The 23,194-nt window shown below is 42.8% G+C and overlaps 1 protein-coding gene across 1 annotated transcript in view; it reads right to left on the minus strand.

Moving 5' to 3' along the window:
• Positions 1-212: 212 nt before the first annotated feature.
• TFR2 (transferrin receptor 2) overlaps positions 213-23,194 on the minus strand; it is an 89,356-nt gene continuing 66,374 nt past the window's right edge. Inside the window, exons 9-19 of the mRNA XM_073623131.1 lie at positions 20,879-21,018; positions 18,785-18,957; positions 16,356-16,475; positions 14,608-14,690; positions 14,460-14,523; positions 14,277-14,344; positions 12,885-12,958; positions 12,682-12,766; positions 11,032-11,259; positions 9,565-9,705; positions 213-4,536 (exon numbers count right to left, since the gene is read on the minus strand). Coding sequence (XP_073479232.1) covers positions 4,309-4,536; positions 9,565-9,705; positions 11,032-11,259; positions 12,682-12,766; positions 12,885-12,958; positions 14,277-14,344; positions 14,460-14,523; positions 14,608-14,690; positions 16,356-16,475; positions 18,785-18,957; positions 20,879-21,018 — 1,404 coding nt within the window. The 3' untranslated portion in view covers positions 213-4,308. The remainder of the gene's footprint in view (positions 4,537-9,564; positions 9,706-11,031; positions 11,260-12,681; positions 12,767-12,884; positions 12,959-14,276; positions 14,345-14,459; positions 14,524-14,607; positions 14,691-16,355; positions 16,476-18,784; positions 18,958-20,878; positions 21,019-23,194) is intronic.

Raw genomic sequence — 23,194 nt, forward strand, 5'->3', positions numbered from 1 at the left:
CTCTCCCGAAATACTTGCACTGCTGGAGGACTCTGCTCCTTCCTCTATAACTCTTCTCTCCCGAAATAATCTGCTCTGCTGGAGGACTCTGCTTCTTCCTCTATCTAACTCTCCTCTCCTGAAATACTCTGCACTGTTAAAAAAAGCTTAGTTGCTCCCTGTGTTGGGATCATATACACAGTACACATATATATAAAGGAAGGTCGGACACATTGGAGAAGGAAGTTCTTATATTTTAATGAAAAATGTTGCTTTCAGTTACAAGAATGCAATCCGGATACATTGTTAGATTGTACAGATATGACTTGTGTCTGAAGGACAACAGTAAGGTACAGTTCTACTGATCACTGTCAGTGATAAACCGTAAAGAGAACATCTTTTAACCCATACTCATTGAAATCTTATGATGATTGGTCCTTTAATGCAAAACTCGGCCTTTTTAATAAACATGATCATTAATTGAGGGGATAAAATCACCAACTTTTATATAGTATTTGTTCCTTCATTTTCTTTTATCATTTGTGGAAGCTTTTAAGTAATAGACGATGTTCAATGATATTTAGTAACAAAAACAACACGTTTTGGTCGTCTGAACACTCTTTCTTCAAGGTGGATGTTGTATATATTCAGTTTCCAAAATTGATCCAGCAGCAAAAGGTTTTGCCTATTTCGAATACTGTATCACTCACATAAACTTCATATAAACTCAAATTTTAAATTCAAGCCCTGACGAGGAGGGAGTGTTCATACCCTCGAAACATGTTGGAAGTTTTATTCATTTCCACGCCCCATCCAAAACTAAAAAAAAAACAAATCTTGGCTATGCATGCACTTTAAAGTGACCCTGTCAAGGGGTTAGAAAAAATCCAAAAGTATTACCCTGTAAAGAAAACAGCGTTAAACTTACCTGTACATCGACCAGTTTGAAGGAAATTCACTATGTAGTAGAACACCCAGTGTTGAGCTTCTCAACTCCTCGGGCTGGTCCAATAGCGATTTCCCCATTGACTGCTGTGGTTCCTCCTGCTGACCCCTTGTCACCGCAGGAAATAATAGTGATGTAGGAGTCTTTGGGAGGAACCACAGTAGCCAGCAGGGGACATGTTAGTCTACACACCCAGAGGTGTGGGATAGTATCCATCCCGACAGCTGTGCTACAGAGCAAATTTCTGCACACTGGCAAACAGACAGGTAAGTATGGAGAATTTTTTTATCACAGGGTACTGTTTTTGGACTTTTTCTACACCCCCGACAGGGTCACTTTAACATTCAGCTTGTTGCTGTGTGGTAACTGTAGAGACATTGGTATAAAGACAACTGTAGTAAGCAACAGACATGCACATCCCTTCTATAACATTTCCCATTGAGAACAATTAGACACTTCTAGAGCTTCATGGAGCAAAACTGATCACAAATACTATTTAAAAGGTTGTTGATTTTGCGGCCCGGCCTTACAATATGAACATATTCAGGAAGGCGGATTTGCGTTTCTAAGTAGTACTTTCCCAGAAGTCCTAGAAAAAGCCATGCAATGTATGGGGTTAGGTCAGCACCAGGCAATAAAGCTGTCACAATAATTTATATGGAGCTCTGTCCATGATAATGATTATGTTGTCCTGGAAGGAGATGAGGGCAAGGCGGTCAAGTGAAGAACACCCAGCGGTCATGATCACTCAAAGGGGTCTATTTATTTTTGAAGCTACAATAGATACAGGATTGCTAATAATACTGGACAAAAGACTGTGAAATTGTTGTCTGGTCTGGCAACTCTTGAAATCTACAATATCTAGATGGTAGGACCAAGAATTGGCCTATATGCTTTGGAATCCATGGATCCCGTCTTATTTCATGGTAACGGTTCAGGCTGGTCATGGCAGCAGGTGTATAGGCACAGCATAGGGTTCTTTAGGAAAGGCTGAGCACAATTTTTAGCCACAGCATACCCAAGCATTGCTGCTCACCATCAGGGCTGCTGTTAGAAATAATGGGGCCCTGTACAGCCTTCCTGACGGGGCCCCCCACCCGCCTTGACCTTATCCACCTACGCCCCGAAAATGGAAAAAAAAAGCTCCTCCTGGGCCCCTCCGTTGACATGATGGGGCCCAGGAAAATGTAATTTAAGCCCTGATAAGCAAGTATGAGTGGGGGTGTGGTCTAGTAAAATCAATTTATTAATTTATGCACAAATGAACATTAAAGCCACTGGGCACCCCTGTTTAGTTGATTAAGCCTGGGCCCAGTACAACAGGACCAGTTGTACTGCCTTATCAGTGGCCCTGCTCACAATGTATAACCCTTTATGGTTACCAGATAGGTGAATCTAATAATCGCCAATTTTGCAAATGGACTCAAAAAATGTATAAAGACTTTTTTTTTCTTTTTGTAGAGAGTTTACAGCCAAAAGTTTTGAGAATGACTCAAATATAAATTTTCACAAAGTCTGCTGTCTCAGTTTTTATCCACTGCATTTTAGCCCTGCCACAAAAGGACCAGCTGACATCACATCAGTGATTCTCTTGTTAACACAGGTGTCAGTGTGGAGGAGAACAAGGCTAGAAATCACTCTAATGCTGATTGAGTTAGAATAACAGACTGGAAGCTTTAAAAGGAGGGTGGTGCTTGAAATCATTGTTCTTCCTCTGCTAACCATGGTTAACTGCAAGGAAACACGTGCAGTCACCATTGCTTTGCACAAAATTGGTATTCACAGGCAAGGATATTGCTGCTGCTAAGATTTCGCCTAAATACACCATTTATCGAATCATCAAGAATTTCAAGGAGAGAGGTTCAGTTGTTGTGAAGAAACCTTCACGGCACCAAAGAAAGTCCAGCAAGCACCAAGACCATCTCCTATAGTTGATTCAGGGCACCACCAGTGCAGAGCTTGCTCAGGAATGGCAGCAGGCAGGTGAGTGCATCTGCACACACAGTGAGGAGAAGACTTTTGGAGGATGGCCTGATGTCAAGAAGGGCAGCAAAGAACTCACTTCTCTCCAGGAAAAACATCAGGGACAGACTGATATTCTGCAAAAGGTACAGGGATTGGACTGCTGAGGACTGGGGTAAAATCCTTTTCTCTGATGAATCCCCTTTCCGATTGTTTGGGGCATCCAGAAAAAAAACCTTGTCGGGAGAAGAAAAGGTGACCGCTACCATCAGTCCTGTGTCATGCCAACAGTAAAGCATCCTAAAACCATTCATGTGTGGGGTTGCTTCTCAGCCAAGGGAGTGGGCTCACTCACAATTTTGCCTAAGAACACAGCCATGAATAAATAATGGTACAAGAACATCCTCCAAGAGCAACTTCTTCCAACCATCGAAGAACAGTTTGGTGAGGAACGATGCCTTTTCCAGCATGATGGAGCACCTTGCCATGAGGCAAAAACAATAACTAAGTGGCTTGGGGAACAAATGATCGAAATGTTAGGTCCATGGGCAGGAAACTCCCCAGACCTTAATCACATTGAGAGTTTGTGAACAACCCTCAAGAGGCGGGTGATCAAAAAAAACCCCACAAATTCTAACAAACTCCAAACATTGATTATGGAAGAATGGGCAGCCATCAGTCAGGATGTGGCCCAGAAGCTTATTGGCAGCATGCCAGAGCAAATTGCAGAGGTCTTAAAAAAAAAAAGGGTCAACGTGGCAAATATTGACTCTTTGCAGTAATGTAATTGTCAATAAAAGCCTTTGACACTTATGAAATGCTTGTAATTATACTTCAGTATAGCATAGTAACATCTGACCACGAGATCTAAAAACAGTGAAGCAGCAGACTTTGTGAAAATTAATATTTGTGTCATTCTCAAAACTTTTGGCCATGGCTGTAAACCAACCAGGGTTTCACTTTGTTCTGCAACTTTCCATTTGAACGTTTATAAACTAGACAAAAGTTTTGTGCCTGATAGGAAACAATGTGAAAAAAATTTAAACAATTATATGATGGATCTTTATAAAATAGGCCCCTTTAAGCAGCCCTTCCCAGAATTCATAGCAAAAGCCGCTCAAGCAAGGAGGTGGGCACCGGTTGGCACTGCGCAATGAAGTCGTAACAGTAATTTATAGCGAGCCCTGTCGCTGATAAACATGACTTCATCCTTGTTTGGCAAAGCAGCAGCAGCAATATAACGAGCAGCCAGCAGATACAAAAAAAGAAAAAAAAGAAAACCTTTATAGTGATCACTGTCACTGATAAATTATGAAGACGCAAGGAGCCCTGTGACTGGTTGGTAGGTGGGATGTAGAAAGGGTCCAGCATTGAGCTCTGGCAGCCTATAGGTGCAAGTTGACTTGACAAGCTCCCCTGATCTAGAAATTCCTTTGGACCTCCCAAACCTCCCCACTCAAGGCGTTGGCTGCTCCCACCAGGGTCCAGGTGAAGAGGGCGATCTGTTTGCGCAGCTCGCTGCTGTCAATTTGGACCCGGCTGAGCTGTTCCATCAAGGCTTCTAGGGTGTGCTCACCTCGCCCGATGAGGATATGGCGGTACGGGTAATTGATGGCGGACACATACTGGGACAGGAAGTAGAACTCCACCTTCAAGAGAAAAACACCAGAGTGAGAAGATACTATGAGGCTGTACATTCCAAGTTACCCATGGGACTTTAAATGAGCTTCAACACAATTATATAATTAAATGTTTTTTAAAAATTATTTAATAAGGCAGCTAGACAAATTATACATTGTATGTAGGAACATGCCTATATAAAATGAACTAGCTGATCAACCTATATAAACGAACACCAGAGGGCGCCAATCTGAATGTAGTAATAATAACATATCGTTACACTCAAATTAGTGCCCTCTGGTGTTCATTTGAGATGTAATATTAGATAAGCACCTGAACGAACACAACATACAGGGATATACAATGTAATACTGACATATAATCACACACATGGGTTGGAAAATACCGTGTGACATAAAATATTGCAATGACCGCCATTGTATTCTCCAGAGTCTTTGCTAAAAAAAATATATATATATATAATGTTTAGGGGTTCCAAGTTGTTTTCTGATTTTAACTTGTAAACAACAAGTGTCAGTGTTAAAATTCCACAGAATACCAATCAAATGGCAGGATCAAGTGCATCCCACTACTCCACGCGTTTTGTGAAAATAATTCACTTCCTCAGGAGTAGATGCTACTGACCTACTGACATGGTATCTGCAGACCCCCAAAAATATATAAAGGTATCAAATTTGAGAATATTAACCACATGACCTCCGGAAGGTTTCACACCATTCGGGACCAGGGCATTTTTTGCTATTCAGTGCTACGCTACTTCAAGTGTATGGTCATATAACACTGTATTTATTTATATCATTTTCTTCATGCAAATAGGGCTTTTTTTTGGTGGTAATTTATCACCACTGGGTTTTTTATTTTGTCTTATAGAAACGAAAAAAGACCAAACATTTTTTTTCATAATTACATTTTCTAGTTTCTGTTATGAAATATATCCGATAGAAAGTTTAAAAACTCAAATTATTTCATAACTTTAGGCCGAGGCGTATTCTGCTACAAAAATCCCAGTAAGCATATTAATTGGCTTGTGCAAAAGTTCTAACATCTACAAACCATGGGATATGAAAAGGAGGTATGACTAAAAAGTACTACCCATGGTCGGACTTTATAGGCCAAGAAACAATGGAAAAAAGGGGGATAATATAAAACGTAACATTTATTGGAAAAGTATAAAATATAGACATAATAGTTGATAATAGTAAAAAACATAATACATATGCATATATGCAATTAGTACAGTGAGCCCTTGTGCATCTATGCGTTTCGCCATTAGGCTTCTTCAGGACACGACCAAGGTTCAAAAGACGCACAAGGGCTCACTGTACTAATTGCATATATGTATATGTATATGTATTATGTTTTTTACTATTATCAACTATATTTTATACTTTTCCAATAAATGTTATGTTTTATATTATTCCCCTTTTTTCCATTGTTTCTTGGCCTATAAAGTCCGACCATGGGTAGTACTTTTTAGTCATACCTCCATTTCTCCTCCCCAATATTACGGACGTGGCAATTGAGTGCTCCTTTTTTCTATTTAAACCATGGGATATATACTGGAATTTACTTATTTGCTATATTGTAATGGCAGTGATCAATTACTTGCAGTGGGACTGTGATAGGGTGGCAGACAATCTGGCGCTAACAGGCATTATCTGGAAGGGTCACTAACTGACACTGTTGTCGCTAGTGACACCAATACAGTGATCAGTGATAATACTGTACACTGTCTCTGTACTAATGACACTGGCTGTCAAGGGGTTCATGTCTGGAGGTAATCAAGAGTTCAACTGTGTGCTTAACTGCTTGACTCCATCAAATGACGTCGTCCCAGAATGCACCCCCCCCCCCCCGGTCGCACCATGTTGCTTGGACAAGGCGCGACCCCGATCTCTATAAAGAGCCAATCACGCGGCTCCTCAAGCATGTGATCGGCAGTGTCCAATCACAGCCAGTCACATGTAAACACAGAAGTGCCGGTAATCGTCCCTCAACGCCTCACACTGACAGAGTGTGTGGCAAGGAGAGCTGATCGGCGGTAGACATGTGCGCCATCAATAAATTTGTTTAGTTTCGTTCCGATACGTTTCGTATTAAGATTAATTCGTAATTCGTGTCTGACATTCAATTCGGATTTGTATAAAATATGAATTTTCGTTAGGTTCGTTAACTTTTCGTAACAATTACGAATGTTCCTTATGATGAATTTATCATTATGAGAGGCTCCCACCATCCCTGTGCTGTGCTGACTTCCTGGGGTTTTTAACTTTTAGTTTCGTTAACTTTTCGTAAAGAAAGTTCGTTATGATAAATTTATCCGAATTTCGTAAATGAAATTTCGTATTTTGACCAAAATTCGTATGCATAAAAATTTGTATTTCGGATCCTAACGAATGTACGAATTTTCGGGAATTCGTACGAATTTCCGATTCGTACGAAACTGAGCACACATGTCTAATCGGCGGCATCTCCTCCCAGGGGACATTGAGACATGTAATCAGGGCACTGATCATCAGTGCCCTGATTACAATACAGCACAACCAGTGCCAGCAATTAGTGCCCACCAGTGCCAGCAATCAGTGCCCATTAGTGATGCCAGTCAGTGCTGCCCATCAATGCCCATCAGAGCTGCCTATCCATGCCACCTATCAGTGCCCATCAGTGAAGGAGAAAATGTACTGTAAATTTTGTAACAAAAACGAAGAAAGCCTTTATTTTATTTTTTTATTTTTTTTATTTTAAATTTTCGGTCTTTTTTCATTTGTAGCGCAAAAAAATTTAAAAAAATCCCAGTGGTGGTCAAATACCACCAAAAGAAAGCTCTATTTGTGTGGGGAAAAAAATGATAAAAATGTCATACATCGTAGCCTGACCACGCAACTGTCAATCAAATCGCGACAGCGCTGAAAGCTGAAAATTGGCCTGGGCAGGAAGGGGGTGTATTTGGAAAACATACACTTTTTTTTAACTAAAAAATAAGACAACAGTAAAGTTAGCCCAATTTTTTTTTATATTGTGAAAGATAATGTTATGCCGAGTAAATTGATACTCAACATGCCAGGCTTCAAAATTGCGCCCGCTCGTGGAATGGCGACAAACTTTTACCCTTAAAAATCTCCATAGGCGACGTTTAAAAAATTCTACAAGCTGAATGTTTTGAGTTACAGCAGAGGTCTAGGGATAGAATTATTGCTCTCAATCTACCGATTGCCGCGATACCTCACATGTGTGGTTTGAACACCGTTTTCATATGCGGGCGCTACTCACGTATGCGTTCGCTTCTGCACGCAAGCTCTTTTTTTCTTATTTATTTTACCTTTTATTTTTTATTTTTAGACTGTTTTTTTTTTTTTTTAAATGTTGTCACTTTTATTCCTATTACAAGGAATGTAAACATCCCTTGTAATAGAAAAAAAGCATGACAGGACCTCTTAAATATGAGATCTGGTGTCAAAGGACCTCAGATCTCATATTTACACTAGAATGCAATAAAAAAAAAAAATTGTCATTTAAAAAAAATCATTTAAAAAAAATGGCCCTTTAAGAGCTGTGGGCGGAAGTGACGTTTTGACGTGGCTTCCGTCCTGCATTGTTATGGAGATGGGTGGGGCCATCTTCCCCTTCACTTGTCTCCATACCTAACAGGAGGCAGGACGTGATCACCTCCGCTGCTGCCGACGGAGGGCACCGAAGCGAAGCGGGAGGGGGGGCACCTCTCCCGTCGCTGATAAATGTGATCTTGCAGCGAATCTGACGCATAGACCACTTTTATCTTGTAGTGGACTGCCCGCTGAAGACGAGGATACCAGGATTATGGCAGCTAACTGCTGCCATAACAACGATATCCTCCTTCAAACAACCAATGTAAAACTGCGGCGGGCGGTCCGTAAGTGGTTAAGCTGTAAATTTTATTAGTATTCTAATGTTACTTTTATTTACATTTTTGGATGTCTTAAGTACTCTCATTTTTACATATCTACTATTTTTGTTTCCAATTTGGCCCGGTTTTCTCTCCTTCCCTCTCTCAGAGACGTGATGGGCATACTGTATAATGTTTTCCTATCTGGTCTCCCTAAACATGGCTGCCGTGGCAGCTGTATTTAGCCATGTAGATCTAAACCTGGATGTAAACATCAGGGTTTGGGCGTGATTCCACTTCGGGCGGATGGGAGAGAGGCTTGGAGTGCAGGGAGAATGGGCGTTTCTATTCCGTCCTCCCTCCTATAAAAAGAATATATGACGAGTTCAGTCCACGCCCCTGATGACGTTTCTCTTGGACGAAACGCCGCGTAGGGTGGAGCTCTGACGTCACGACCCTGTCGTCTTTGTGGTTGGAAACTAATTGCTATTCATAACAGACTGCTGCTTCTGATATGCTTGTTTTTATTTGCTAAAATGTGAGTACCCTGGCTGTTTTTAAATAAATGTGATCCTAGTTTTGATATATTACACCATAAGGAAATGCTTTCTTGTATTCTATGCATGTACCTTTGAACCTTCATCTGGTGAGACTACAAGACCCAGCCATCTATTATTCAAGTGAAGTGGTTTTGTGGTGCTGTGGATGTATCATGCATGTTTGACCACCTGTAATTCGGTGGTCCATTTTCTTTGGTAAGAGGCCTGGTGTGTTGATGTTCGGTGGAGGATAAGTCCGTGCTCACCTAATCGTGTCTTTGTCTACACCGTGGGTGGTTCCAGATTTTTCCCTGAACAAGGACTTTATTCTAAACACTATAGACTTTTACTTTTAATTTTATGTTTCTGGCGTTGCATACATTTATTTTTCAAAACAATTTATTCTCTAGGGTCTCTGCTTTAAAAAAAAAAATCTAGAATGTTTGGGGGTTCTAAGACATTTTCACGCTAAAAAAAAATGCTGATTGCTACACAAAAAGTGCCAGAGAAGGCCTGGAGCTGAAGCGGATATAGTGTATGTAGCCAAGAAAGGATTTATTTTGAAAGAGCGCTCCGAGCTGCCAGCTTTACTTGGCAAAGAGAGCAGTCCTCTGCTGAGAGACGATGTTACTCACCCTCATGATCCGCACGTTGAAGTACTGGATTATCTTCTCGTTGTGGAGGTCTGAATTTGCAATTGCCTTCTTCAGCCTGTCCGTTGCTCGCGCATAATCCCCGCGTGCGGAGTACAACCAGGAAAGGGTCAGACCCTGAGGCTGAAATACACACAAAGCTTTATGGTAACCCTTTGTCCAACGTCAATAATGTGTGGTCCTGGTCACACGACCGTCCTGTAGGAGCACAAACTGACCGAAACATTTTGTGTGCCATTATTCTCTATAACTCTGATTACTTGAAGCAAACATTCACCGGACACTTTATTAGGTACACCTGTTCAATTGCTTGGTAACACAAATTGCTAATCAGCCAATCACATGGCAGCAACTCAGTGCATTTTGGCATCTAGACGGTGAATATGACTTGCTGAAGTTCAAACCGAGCATCAGAATGGGGAAGAAAGGGGGGTTTAAGTGACTTTGAACGTTGCATGGTTGTAGGTGCCAGACGGGCTGGTCTGAGCATTTCATAAACTGCCAATCTGCTGGAATTTTCACACACAACCATCTCTCGGGTTTACAGAGAATGGTCTGAAAAAGAGAAAATATCCAGTGAGCGGAAGTTGTGTGGAGGAAAATGCCTTGTTGATGTCAGATGTCAGAGAATGGGCAGACTGGTTCCAGATGATAGAAAAGCAACAGTAACTCAAATAACCACTTGTTACAACCAAGGTATGCAGAATACCATCTCTGAACACACAACACATCGAACCTTGAAGCAGATTGGGTGCCACTCCTGTCAGCTAAGAACTGGAAACTGAGGCTAAAATTGGTACAGGGTCACCAAAATTGGACAATAAAGAATTGGAAAAATGTTGCAAGGTCTGACGAGTCTGGATTTCAGCTGCGACATTCAGATGGTGGGGTCAGAATTTGGAGTAAACAACATGAAAGCATGGATCCATCCTGCCTTGTATCAACGGTTAAGGCTGGTGGTGATGTAATGGTGGGGGGGCTATTTTCTTGGCACACTTTGGGCCCCTTAGTACCAATTGAGTGTAGTTTAAACGTCTCGGCCTACCTGAGTATTGTTGTTGATCATGTCCATCCCTTTAGGACTACAGTGTACCCATCTTCTGGTGGCTCCTTCCAGCAGGATAATGTCAAAAAGCTCCAATCATCTCACCACTGGTTTCTTGAACATGACAATGAAATCACTATATTCCAATGGGCTCCACACTCACCAGATCTCAATCCAATAGAGCACCTTTGGCATGTGGTGGAATGGGAGATTGGCATCATGAATGTGCTAACTATGTAACTATGTGATCATGTCACTATGGAGCAAAATCTCTGAGAAGTGTTTCCAACACCTTGTTGTATCTATGCCATGAAGAATTAAGGCAAAAGGGGTCCAACCCAGGACTAGCAAGATGTACCTAATAAAGTGACCGGTGAGTGTAGATCTGATGTCAGGAGCCTCACCTCTAGCTTGTCGGTGTACTTTCTCAGGCTGATCAGATGTTCTAGGAGCAGCGTGTTATAGGCAGTGTATTCCAGAGGAAGGATACGGTCATGGGACAGCTTCATCAGAGACAGACCGGCGACCTGTGCCAGTGTCAGAGCCACCGCTGGTAACCGACCACTCATAACACTGTTCAAATTGTCATACGTGTCCATCTTGGTGTCCAGATACTTGTACGGGTTTGATCGCTGAAAGAAAAGCCCAACACGAGTATTGTGAAACAAAACTTTGTCTACAAATTATATATATATATATACATACAAGTCGTTTTATCCAGAATAAAAAACGTTTACCTTGTGGGAGAGGATGGAGGAGGAGGTTGCTGAAGTATTCAGGAAATACAGCAGAGTAGGTGGAGGACATCATCTAGCCCTTTCCTCTCCAGCCTGACTGTCCCTGGACCTCCGTTTTCATTCAATGGATTTCAGTTCTTTCAATCATGGAGGCTCAGCATCACATGAGGAGGGTGGTCTGCCTAGGAACACCCACTCCTCCAGACTGACAAACACCCTTCGGCATTTTGATATTTGCATAACTCCCCCCAAGAGCCAACACACAGTTCGCATCATGGCTGAGGACCGGTTTACACTGGTGAGACAAGCGCTTCAACTTCGAGAGCACCAGTCGCATCGACATGTCAAAATCAGTGGTTCCCTATGAGAGCTGTCTTAAATGGTCCGACTTGTGTCAGTCCAACTTTGGAAAAGGTTCCTGCACTACTTTGGTCAGAGTTCTGTCTGATTTCAGCCCATAGAATTGAATGGAAGTCACATCCAAGTCGGATCAGCATCTTAACTGATTGTTACGATAATAACCCAAATCCATACCCAACCTGATAAAAAAAAAAAACGCTCCTCCCCCGCCAAATGCTCCCACCGTTCTGTCAGTTCCCGTGTCTGACAATTCTTATATAGCTATGGGGGGTCACCGAGTTACGTCAACGCATGGCCATGCCCCATAGCTATATACTGTAAGAACTGTCACATGGGGGGCTGGGATCTGGGGGCCCCCTTTCCTAAACGGGGCTTCCAGATTCCGATAAGCCCCCTTCTGGCAAACCCCCACAACCACTGTCCAGGGTTGTGGGGAAGAGGCCCTTGTCCCCATCAGCCCACGCCCTCCATGTTGAGGACAAGTGGCCTGGTATGGTTCAGGACAGGGGGGGCACTTGCTTGTCCCCGCCTTTCCTGACCTGCCAGGCTGCATTCTTGGATAAGGGTCTAGTATGGACTTTAGGGGGGAGCACATGCTGTTTTTGTTTTAAATTTTGGCATGGGGTTCCCACTCAAGATCCATACCAGACCCAAAGCGCCTGGTATGGATTTGGGGGGGGGAGACCCCACGCCGTTGTTTTTTTTTTTTTATATATTTGGAATAAGGTTTCATCCATACCAGAATCAAAGGAATTGTTTTGATTGGTCAAAGGACAAGTTGCACTCATCTCAAAGTCGGATCAAAATCGGATCCCGTTCATTAAAGTCGCAAAATGGAAAGCAGATTAAACTTCATATTTTAGAGTAAAGTGTACATAAAACCAAAAACCTTTTTTTTTTTCTAGTTTTTCAGCACCCATAACTAACCCATACAGCAGGGGGTCATGATAAGATTACCTCCACAAATGAAAACTCCAGTGCGGGAACTCCGGCAAAGGCGGTGAAGGCAAAGCTGCCCGTGTCCATCGCAAGTGGGGCAAATCTGAGGGTAAAAAGTACAAATAAAAGGGTCAGAGACTGCTATTATTCTTGTTTTTTTTGTGTACAGAGACTGGTAAAATTAGTGGTACTCTTGGTCCAGATACTTGGCAGTGACTTACACCTCTGATTTCCAGTCCCCGTACGATATTGCATTTTCATAGATGCTTTGCTTGCTCTGACGCGGGTTGTCTACCTGGAAGAGACGGACAGACAAAAGGTGGAGCTTTTTTGAAGAATGGTGGTGTCTCTGTATATTGTGACCTATCAGGAATGGATTTATGCAGATTTGTAGTTAATGAAAGGTCCACTTTGAGTAGTATGGAGACATAAGGAGGAAGGGAGATGATGACATGGAGGACAGGAGGTCATTGGAGCTGCTCGAAGGGTCTCCACCAATAATTATTTCAATGTCACTAATTGCGGTTTGTGCAGGTTAAAGGGATCACAGTGACTAATTACGGTGGTGTGTGTATCTAATCTCCACCAATAATTGCAGACATTGGGGGGGTCTCCATCAGTATGTGGTGAACTGTTTTCATAGCCGTCATATAAACCCTCATTTCTCAGATGTCACTGCAGCCAATCGGGAGATAGTATGGTCAAAACCACACCTCTCTGCTGAGCCACCATGGCTGCCCCCGTGCAGGAGAGGAGACGGTCATAGCCACGCCTCTTCGCTGAGCCGCCATGGTTGCCCCCCGTGCAGGAGAGGATAGGGTCAGAGCCACGCCTCTCCGCTGAGCCGCCATGGCTACCCCTGTTCAGGAGAGGATACAATCACAACCACGCCTCTCCACTGAGCTGTCATGGCTGCCCCCATGCAGGAGAGGAGACAGTCATAGCCACGCCTCTTCGCTGAGCCGCCATGGTTGCCCCCGTGCAGGAGAGGATACGGTCAGAGCCACGCCTCTCCGCTGAGCCGCCACGGCTACCCCTGTGCAGGAGAGGATACAATCACAACCACGCCTCTACGCTGAGCCATCATGGCTGCCCCCATGCAGGAGAAGATGCGGTCACAGCCACGCCTCTCCGCTGAGCTGCCATGGCTGCCCCCGAGCAGAAGAGGATATGGTCACAGCCACGCCTCTCCGCTGAGCTGCCATGGCTGCCCCCCGTGCAGGAGAGGAAACGGTCACAACCACGCCTCTCCGCTGAGCCGTCATGGCTGCCCCCGTGCAGGAGAGGATGCGGTCACAGCCCCGCCTCTCCGCTGAGCTGCCATGGCTGCCCCCGAGCAGAAGAGGATATGGTCACAGCCACACCTCTCCGCTGAGCTGCCATGGCTGCCCCCCCTGCAGGAGAGGATACGGTCACAACCACGCCTCTTCGCTGAGTTGCCATGGTTGCCCCCCTGCAAGAGAGGATAAAGTCGCAGCCACACCTCTCCGCTGAGCCGCCATGGCTGCCCCCGTGCAGGAGAGAAGACGGTCATAACCACGCCATGGCTGCCCCCGTGTAGAAGAGAAGTATACACTCTTCTCCACCCTTAGTTGTGTCCTCTCCTCACTTACCTGTTTGATGATGTTCTCTATTAGGGTCCTGAACAGGGGGCTGGACTTCGCTACAAACTTTTCATCACCTGAAAAAAATGAAAGTAGTCATGTGACAAGGTACACTCCATTCCATTTACAGCGAATATCTTTCTATATCTTAAAGGTTCAATCCACCAAAGTGTGAACAGTGGATGGTGTTACCTAGAAGCGGGGTGTCCAGGCTCATGTAGGTGGCGACTTTGAGGTGCAGCATGCTGAGGTACCCCTGCAATATACACACAACGTCATAATGTTACAATGTATTATTAGAGGGATACAATGAATCTTTATATACTATGAGGTCTCTTACCTCCAACCATTCTGTGGCCCCGATACTTCCAAAATCTCCTCCGTCCCAGCTCACGAACAAAATACTGCGCCGAGGTTGGAACCCTAAAACACATATGGGACATTACTATACAGCAGGGTAACCGGGGTTCCATGAAACTCTGGGGTTCCTCCAGAGGTTGCTAGAGGTTCCTTGAGCAATGAGCAATTTCTGCCTCTCGGATAAGTTTCCACTGACACCGTTGATCTTTTTAGCTCTCTGTAAGGGGATAATTCTTCCCAATGACCACACATGCAAGGATCATTCTTCCCACTAACCACAAGTGTAAGAATCATTCTTCCCAATGACCACAAGTGTAAGGAGCATTCTTCCCCCTTGATCTTTTTAGATCTCTGTAAGGGAAGTAATTCTTCCCAATGTGCAGAAGTGTAAGGAACATTCTTCCCACTGACCATCACACTAATGTATCATGGGTTGTAAATGTATTATTTTTTAGCAGAGGGTTCCTTATATTAGTCACATGTTCGTATTAGGTCAATGATGTCACAAATGTCCCGCCCCTTTGTGTACGTGCAGCTCCTGGGTGGGGAATGGCTCAGACACAGCTGATTGGGCCGTCACTAACAGCTTCCTTCCCGACCGGGGGCCAGTTCACACCAGAATCACGCAGGAACCTGGTGCACATTTATGTGTGTTCCCCTTCAGTGCGATTTTCAACCAATTAATTTGCATGGACTGGAATTGCACCGGAAAACACAAAAAGTAGCACATGGGATGCATCTGAAAAATGCGCCACACCAAATCGCATGGTAGTGCACAAGGGGTGGGCAGAAGGGAAGGCTGCCCTGGGCGCAGCGGTTTACTGTATGGATAGGGGTGCCAGTGAGCTCATTCTGATACAAGGCATTTTGACAAGAAGATCACTGCTGGGGGTAACATCCCCTAAGTTCACACATAATGAAGGGGGGGGTGCAGTTTGGCTTCTTTGAAATGGGTGCTAGGTGACCTTGTCCCATGCGATCTGGTGCCCTGCATTAACAAAGTATTGGCACCTGCAACAGACAGCAAGGGCAGTCCATTTTTGGACCACTTCTGGTGTGAGACTGCCCTGAACCCAACTCATGCCTACTTACCCTAACCCGCCTTGTTTGTACATATTTTCTTTCTATATTTATTATGGTCAGGGCTAAAAATTTTGATTTTTAAAAAACATTTTCTTTACTCTTTTAATCCAGGCAAGGCCCCTTTCACAAAAAGAGTCAGATCCGCCTGCCAGTTTTTTAGGAGGATTTGATCAGACCTTCCATACACCCCTATGGGTGTACAAAATGGTCTTGTGTCCATTTACATCTGCCTACTCCAATATGATTAAGTCAACGGACGTGGATCCGTCCCCCTTCGTCTAGGCGTATCAGATTGGAGGGCAGTTGGGTGTAAACGACACCGGTGTCCGTTTACACCTGACCACTCATAGAGCAGAGTGGGCTCGGTCTGTGTCCACACTGTATAAACTGAGCAGACACAGACCTGTCGTCTGCCCACTCTGCTCCGATCAGCAGGGGATCACCAGACGGATCCCTTGCTGATCCAAAAGGAGTCCGTCCCGTGTGAAAGGGGCCTAAATATAAGATATCGAACATAAATATTTAGTATCAGTGCCATTCAGTGACCAGTGAGTTAAAGTAATACTGGTGTTGCGTTTGGGTTGTACAATACAAATTGTCCCTAGGGCAGTTTCCCCATTCCTGCATCTATACACCGATACTCACCACTTCCCACCATCATGGTCATTGAACGTAGCAACTCCAGCAAGATGGCTGTGCCCACTCCAGACTTGGCAGTCCCCGGCCCCCAGGAATCACGTTGGGCACCCACCACGATGTAGTGTTCTGAATACATAGAGAAAATACAGAGGTTAGAGTAAATATAAAGACAAATAAACATTCTGGCAAGTCCTGACCTGTAGAACTTGCCCTCCTACATTGGGCCTTCCATTTGTTGGGAGGCTGTTTGGTCTTCACAATGTACAGGTCTTTGAAATCCTTACTATACTGCACTGCATGTACCAAGTCTTTTGGAGGTACAAGACTCCATCTCACTGTATTGCTGGGCAATAAAGACAGGGAGACAAGTTATTCTGACGCTCCAGCACCATACGGAATGACTATCTTATTTTCCAGATATTTAACTTGAATTACTACCACACTTCCCAAGAATGCTTGGATTATGTCATTGGAACAAGGTGGTTTCACAAATTTTCACACCTCCCATCATGTTCTTGAACAATCAACATCTGCCTTGACACATTCCAGAGTTATCTGTGGATCGGTATAAAGCAAAAACTATATACTGTATAAAGCAAGGCTTGCTCCCGACACTCATTACAACTGAGATACCTATTTGGAAAATGTCTTGGAAAACGTCTACAGCAAAACGTCTTTACCATTAACTAATTGGGTACCTTAGGCGTGCTATGTACACCAAAAGGGCAGGGGTCCCAACACTTTTGGTAATATAGCATAGGTATGCATTCACCTTTGCGTGCAAGCATGAGAGGATTGGAGCACTTTTTTTAAAAAATGTATTATTTATTAGATTTTTTTTATTTTTACACTGTCTCTTTTTTTTAATCACTGTTATTATCATCACAAGAAATGAACAACATTCCCCTTGTAATAGCATAAGCCGTGACAGGTTCTCTTTTACTGAGACATCTGATCAAACCCATATCTGTTTGATCAGATGCTTTCAAATGCCGGTAACGGCCTGTTTACACGAGATAAAATACTGATCCCTTCTGGTTTCGTAGACCATAGAGATGATCAGGGATGTTCCGGTTCATCCTTTGGCAAGCCAGCGGAACTGCTAGCTTCAGTCCCAGGCTTTCCAGTGGGATGGTAGATCCCGGGAAGGCGGTAGTAGGGGTGGACTCTCTCCTGCTGCATGTAAAAGTGATCTAGCGGCTATTTAGCCACTGGATTACTTTTACTGGCTCAAAAGATCGAAAGCTGCTGCCATGGCCCCGATATAACATCTTCTAACCATTCAAGGGGAAGTGGTTATAAAAAATGTTTAACTGTGTGATTCAGAGAATACAATGTCACATTATCGTTACTTTGTATTTACTCTTTGTTTCATTCATATGAAGATCAAAGGGTTGACTTTTTGATCTGTATGTGATATCAGTAAAAGCAAGTAAAAAAAAAAAAAAGTATCTATGTAATCGCTTAATTACTCTTAATTCTTCCTAATCAGTCCTAATTAACTTTGTATCCCCCTTCTTCCCTTAGCTAACATTTTTCTGCTATTTTATTTTGATGGTCAATTTTTTAAAACCATTGGAATTGAAACATATTTGTTCATTTTTTTTGTTGTTGTTGTTTGTGTTAAGCAGTACATTTAAAAAATGTGCAAATTAAAAAAAAAAAAAATCATTATTGTACTTGTAAATAACGTTGAAATGCAATGCAAATTTTTGTGTCATAAACAGGACAAATTATATAATAAAATTAATATTTTTATCTTCAACAACACTATATTTTTTAAACTTACATTGGTCTATGTAAATTATTTATTTTTGTCATTATTTTCCTATAAATTGCATTGAAAATAAAATAATATTGGAAGACAATATTGTCCAAGAAAAAAAACCTTGTTTTTACTGAAAAACAAAACAAAACATTTTTTATATTAAATAATGACAACGTTATTATTGAATAAGCAGGCCTATAGAAGAAACCTGATCCATAAGGGGTGTACAGTTCAGTTGAAGATGACTAGCTATAATGATTTGAACTCCCTAGTGCAGTGGTCATCAAGCCTGTCCTCAGGGACCACTAACAGGCCAGGTTTTATGTATTACCTTGGGGAGATGCAGACTAGAATACTGCAATCACCGAGCAGCAAATTATATCACCTGTGATGTATTTCAGTTATCTTGCAAACCTGGCCTGTTAGTGGGCCTTGAGGACAGGGTTGATGACCACTGCCCTAGTGTACCAACCTTATACCCCAAAAACAAATAAAATGGTTCCAGCATGACTACTTATTAGCATGTGGTTTAGGGGATTCCATTGGCCATTTTGTTAGGCACACATCAAGGCTCCATGTGTTTCCACATTGGCCATAGCAGCTCCAGTAAATTCCAGTAGGGTCGATTGGGGTGATCTGTGCAGGTGTGGTCACTATGGCAACTTACCAGGCTCGAAACGTCCAGTTATACTTCCGAACACGTTGAACAGCTCTACACTGCGCTCCACGTTGTTGACCTCTAACTGAACCAGTTGACCATCAGTCAGATTGGGGCCCAGGTAATGAGACGGAAAAGCTGGATTCCGCCACTGTGAAGGTGCCTCCCGACCTTGGAGTTTACTGTAAGAGAGAAGAAAAGCATTACATGACCCTTGTGTACCTAAGACCATCATAAAGCCAGTCATTGGTGATGGCCTAATTCAGGAGAATCCAAAAAAGAAAAGCATCCCATGAGCCTTGGGTACCCAAAAACATCATAAAGCAAATCCTTAGTGATGACCAAATGCAGGAGTATCCAAAAAGAAAAGCATCACATGACCCTTGTGTACCAAAGACCATAGTAAAGCAAGTCAATACTAATGCCCATATTCAGGATAATCTGAAAAGAAAAGGTTAACATGAGCCTTGTGTCCCCAAGACCAGCGTTAAGCAAGTCCTTAGTGATGACCGAATTCAGCAGAATAAAAAAAAAAATCACATGAGCCTTGTGTACCCAAGACCATCGTACAACCAGTTCTTAGTAATTACCAAATTCAAGAGAATATCAAAAGAAAAGCATCACATGACCCTTGTGTACCCAACACCATAGTAAAGCAAGTCAATAGTGATGACCAAATTCAGAATAATGTGAAAAGAAAAGGGTCACATGAGCCTTGTGTACCCAAAACCAGCATTAAGCCAGTCCTTAGTGATGACCGAATTCAGGAGAATAAAAAAAAAAAAAAATCACCACATGAGCCTTGTGTACCCAAGACCATCATAAAACCAGTTCTTAGCAATGACCAATTTCAGGAAAATCTCAAAAGAAAAGCATCACATGACCCTTGTGTACCCAAGGCCATTGTAAAGAAAATCATTAGTGATGAAAAAATTTTGTAGAATCCAAAAAGAATATCATCAAATTTGCCTTGTGTACACAAGACCATTGTAAAGCAAGTCATTAGTGATGGCCAAATTCAAGAGAATCCAAAAAAAGTGTCACATGAGCCTTGTGTACCCAAGACCACAGTAAAGCAATTCAATACTAATGACCAAATTCAGGATAATGAAAAGAAAAGGGTGCAGAGAGTCTTGTGTACCCAAGACCATTATACAAACAAACTGAATTCAGGAGAATCCAAAAATAAAAGCATCACATCAGCCTTGTGTACCCAAGACCATTGTAAAGCAAATCATCAGTGATGACCAAACTTAGGAGAATCAAAAAAAAAAATCAAAAATCACATGAGCCTTGTGTTCCCAAGACCATCGTAAAACCAGTCATTAGTGATGACCAAATTCAGGAGAATCCAAAAAGTAAAGCATCACATGAGCCCTGTGTACCAAAGACCATGGTAAAGTAACTAATTACTGATGACTGAATTCAGGAGAATCCGAAACTTCTCAGTTGACTGATTCACCTGGTCTGCCAGTTGAGTTGTTCAGTAGTCATAAACCACATCTGATAGCCAATTTTTTGCAAGGAATAGTTTTATAAAATATGCTCACTTGTATTGGCCAAGTGCACATGGAAACGAAGTTTAGGGAGCAAAAACCCCCGACCCTGAGATTTGCAACTGACCAAAGACATGACCGACTGCCTCCTCCCCCAAAGACTAATTGTCCCCAATTGTCTTCTGGTCTCTGCTAAGCTCACAAACAGGATAATTAGTTGATCCACCTTGTGAAAAAAAAAGAAAGCCGTAAACAAGACAAAAACAAATTTCATTAAAATCAAACTCTAGCTATTTTTTTTTGTCTTGGATAGAGTGGGAAATATTTATAAACTTGGTCAGGAGTTTTATTACTGTATGTTATCACATATTGGTGAAATTTTCCTTCTCTTCCAGTGATACCCATACAAGAAATAAGGTGAGTGGTCATCACCAGGACAGCAACTTTTAACCCTTCCCAGCTTCCTTCCTGCACAAAGCAACCAATCAGAATACTGGATTTATTAACCTGCAGAAATGGCAGCTGGATGCTAATTTTTATTTTGATGCACATTTGTCATACATCAGACCCCAAAGTGTCTCATATTTGCAATGCAAGCATTCAGTACCTGAGTAAAGACAGAGCTGTGGCTTTGTCTATTGACTGAGCCGGTATTTTGGGCAGTCCTGAGGATTTGAAAGGCGGGAACTGGGTGTGGTTAAATGATGGGAATCCGGGAGTGTCGGGGTCTCCAGTACCGAAGTGAACCTGGAAGAGAAGAGCAAGGGGGGGATGAAATAATTGAAGCAATATGTATTCTTGTGCCTTCCGAAAAGTGACATTGATTTGGGGTTTGTGGGGTGGGGGTATGAAATTAACATTCTCAGAATGTGACGTAACGGGACGTGACGTTTTGTAGCCAATAAATATTTTAAGCGGAATAGTTCACTGAGGACTGGTTTATACTTCAGCTGTGATTGTCACTCCTCTGAAATGTGATCCACAGAGGATGTCTAGAGGGCAGTTGAGGAAAAGATGATCCGCACTCCGGTGATTGCTCTTAAAATATGTTGTATTTATTGCCAAGTCACAGTTACCAAACGCAAATGAGAACAGTTAACACGTTTCAGCCTATAAGGCCTTAGTCATAACCACATTGGTGGTTATGACTAAGGCCTTATAGGCTGAAACGCGTCAACTGTTCTCATTTGCGTTTGGTCACTGTGGCTTGACAACAAATACAACATATTTTAAGAGCAATCACCAGAGTGCAGATCATCTGTTCCTCATTTCTCTACTCAGCCAGGGACTGTGGATCGAGCACCCGGGAGCTCTGTTTTCTATGTGATGTATGGGTAGTAGCACTGACTTTTTTGTTTATCTAGAGGGCAGTTGACAGGTGGCTGGGGGGCACTGGGGGGGGAGCTATGTTTTAACCCTTAAAAGGCCACAGCCATGAACATTACATATGGCTGCAGGGTGGTTGTGATGCCACCTCATTCAGTCGTTTGGTGCCACTACTGCCTGCCGGAGGTGAACATAGATAGAAAATAGATTAAAAAAATGTCCATGGCCACAAAACAAAGCATCATGCTCACCACATGTGTACCACCCCAAGGTCAAGGTGAGTGGTTGGCTATACCTCACTCTATATGACAAGCCAGAAACTTTTTTTGCTTAGTTTTGGCGTGAAGTAGGGAAGGACTAAAACCCCTGTCGGTGGGATTAGGTTTTTTTTTTTTTGTGCTGCTCAAATGTTTTTCATTGATTTTATAATGGTAAATGCATCTGGCCACTAAATTGTGCTATGTATCAAAGGAATTTTCTGTGATATACAGCGCCATCTAGTTGCCAAAAGCTGTCTTTTCCTTTTTAAATCAAAGAAAAACATTCAACCAGCACAGAAAATAATCAAACAAGCACTGCGCTAATATGAAATAAATAATAAAAGTGCTGCTACTTAACCACTTCCAGACCGCTGCGCGCCGATATACATCCTAACTTTGAAGAGGGATATCTTTGTTATGGCAGCAGCTAGCTGCCATAACCCCTGTGTCCTCTTCTTCGGTGGGCGGTACGGTTTTCGATAATGGTGGTCTCTGCGGCGGATTCGCCGCGAGATCACTTTTATCGGTGGCGGGAGAGGGCCCCCCGTTCTCCAGTGCCCTCCACCGCTTACCGGAGCCGTTGGTAGCGGCGGAGGCGATCGGATCCTTGTCCTTACTGGGTATGGAGACGAGTGAGGGGAAGATGGCCCCCACCCGTCTCCATACCATTGTAGGGCAGAAGCGACGTCAAAACATCACTTCCGCCAACAGCTCTTAGGGCCATTTTTTTTTTAAGCTGCTTACATCAAGTAAGAATAAAAATCACAGTAAGAAACAATGGGAAATGATGTCCGGTCCGGTGGCGTTTTTTTACGGAAGTGCGGTGAGGAGGCCAGTGTGTTACTACTCCTATTGTTTCTTACTGCGATTTTTATTCTTACTGGATGTAAGAAGCTTCTTTTACCTAAAAAAATTAACTTTTTATTTGGCAATATTGCGCTATGGCTGTTCTTTATTTCTTTTGAGCGCCATTTATACAAGAAGTGCCAGAAGAAGAGCTGTTTCCTCTATATGGAGTTTCCCAAGATGTTTTGATACTGAGATCTGGACGTAGTTCTTCGTCTTCGCTTGGGACCTGGATGTCTTTACAGATCCATCAGCAGGATTTCTTATCTGACGAGCCTGGTTTGACCTTCGGGTCATTTTTGGAGGTGAGCGGCCAATTCATAAATATAACAGCAATGTTTGGATTGATGTGTTGTCTGTTTTTTCTTCTATCAAGTTACCCCTATGAGATTTTTATCTTTATATGAACTGACTCCTACCATTGGGCTTTAGTTGGACTTTTATTTATATTTATTTATTTGTATGTTTTGGATACTTATTATGTTCATTCT

The sequence above is a fragment of the Aquarana catesbeiana genome, linkage group LG03 (assembly GCF_042186555.1).
Source record: "Aquarana catesbeiana isolate 2022-GZ linkage group LG03, ASM4218655v1, whole genome shotgun sequence".
NCBI classification, from domain to species: Eukaryota; Metazoa; Chordata; class Amphibia; order Anura; family Ranidae; genus Aquarana; species Aquarana catesbeiana.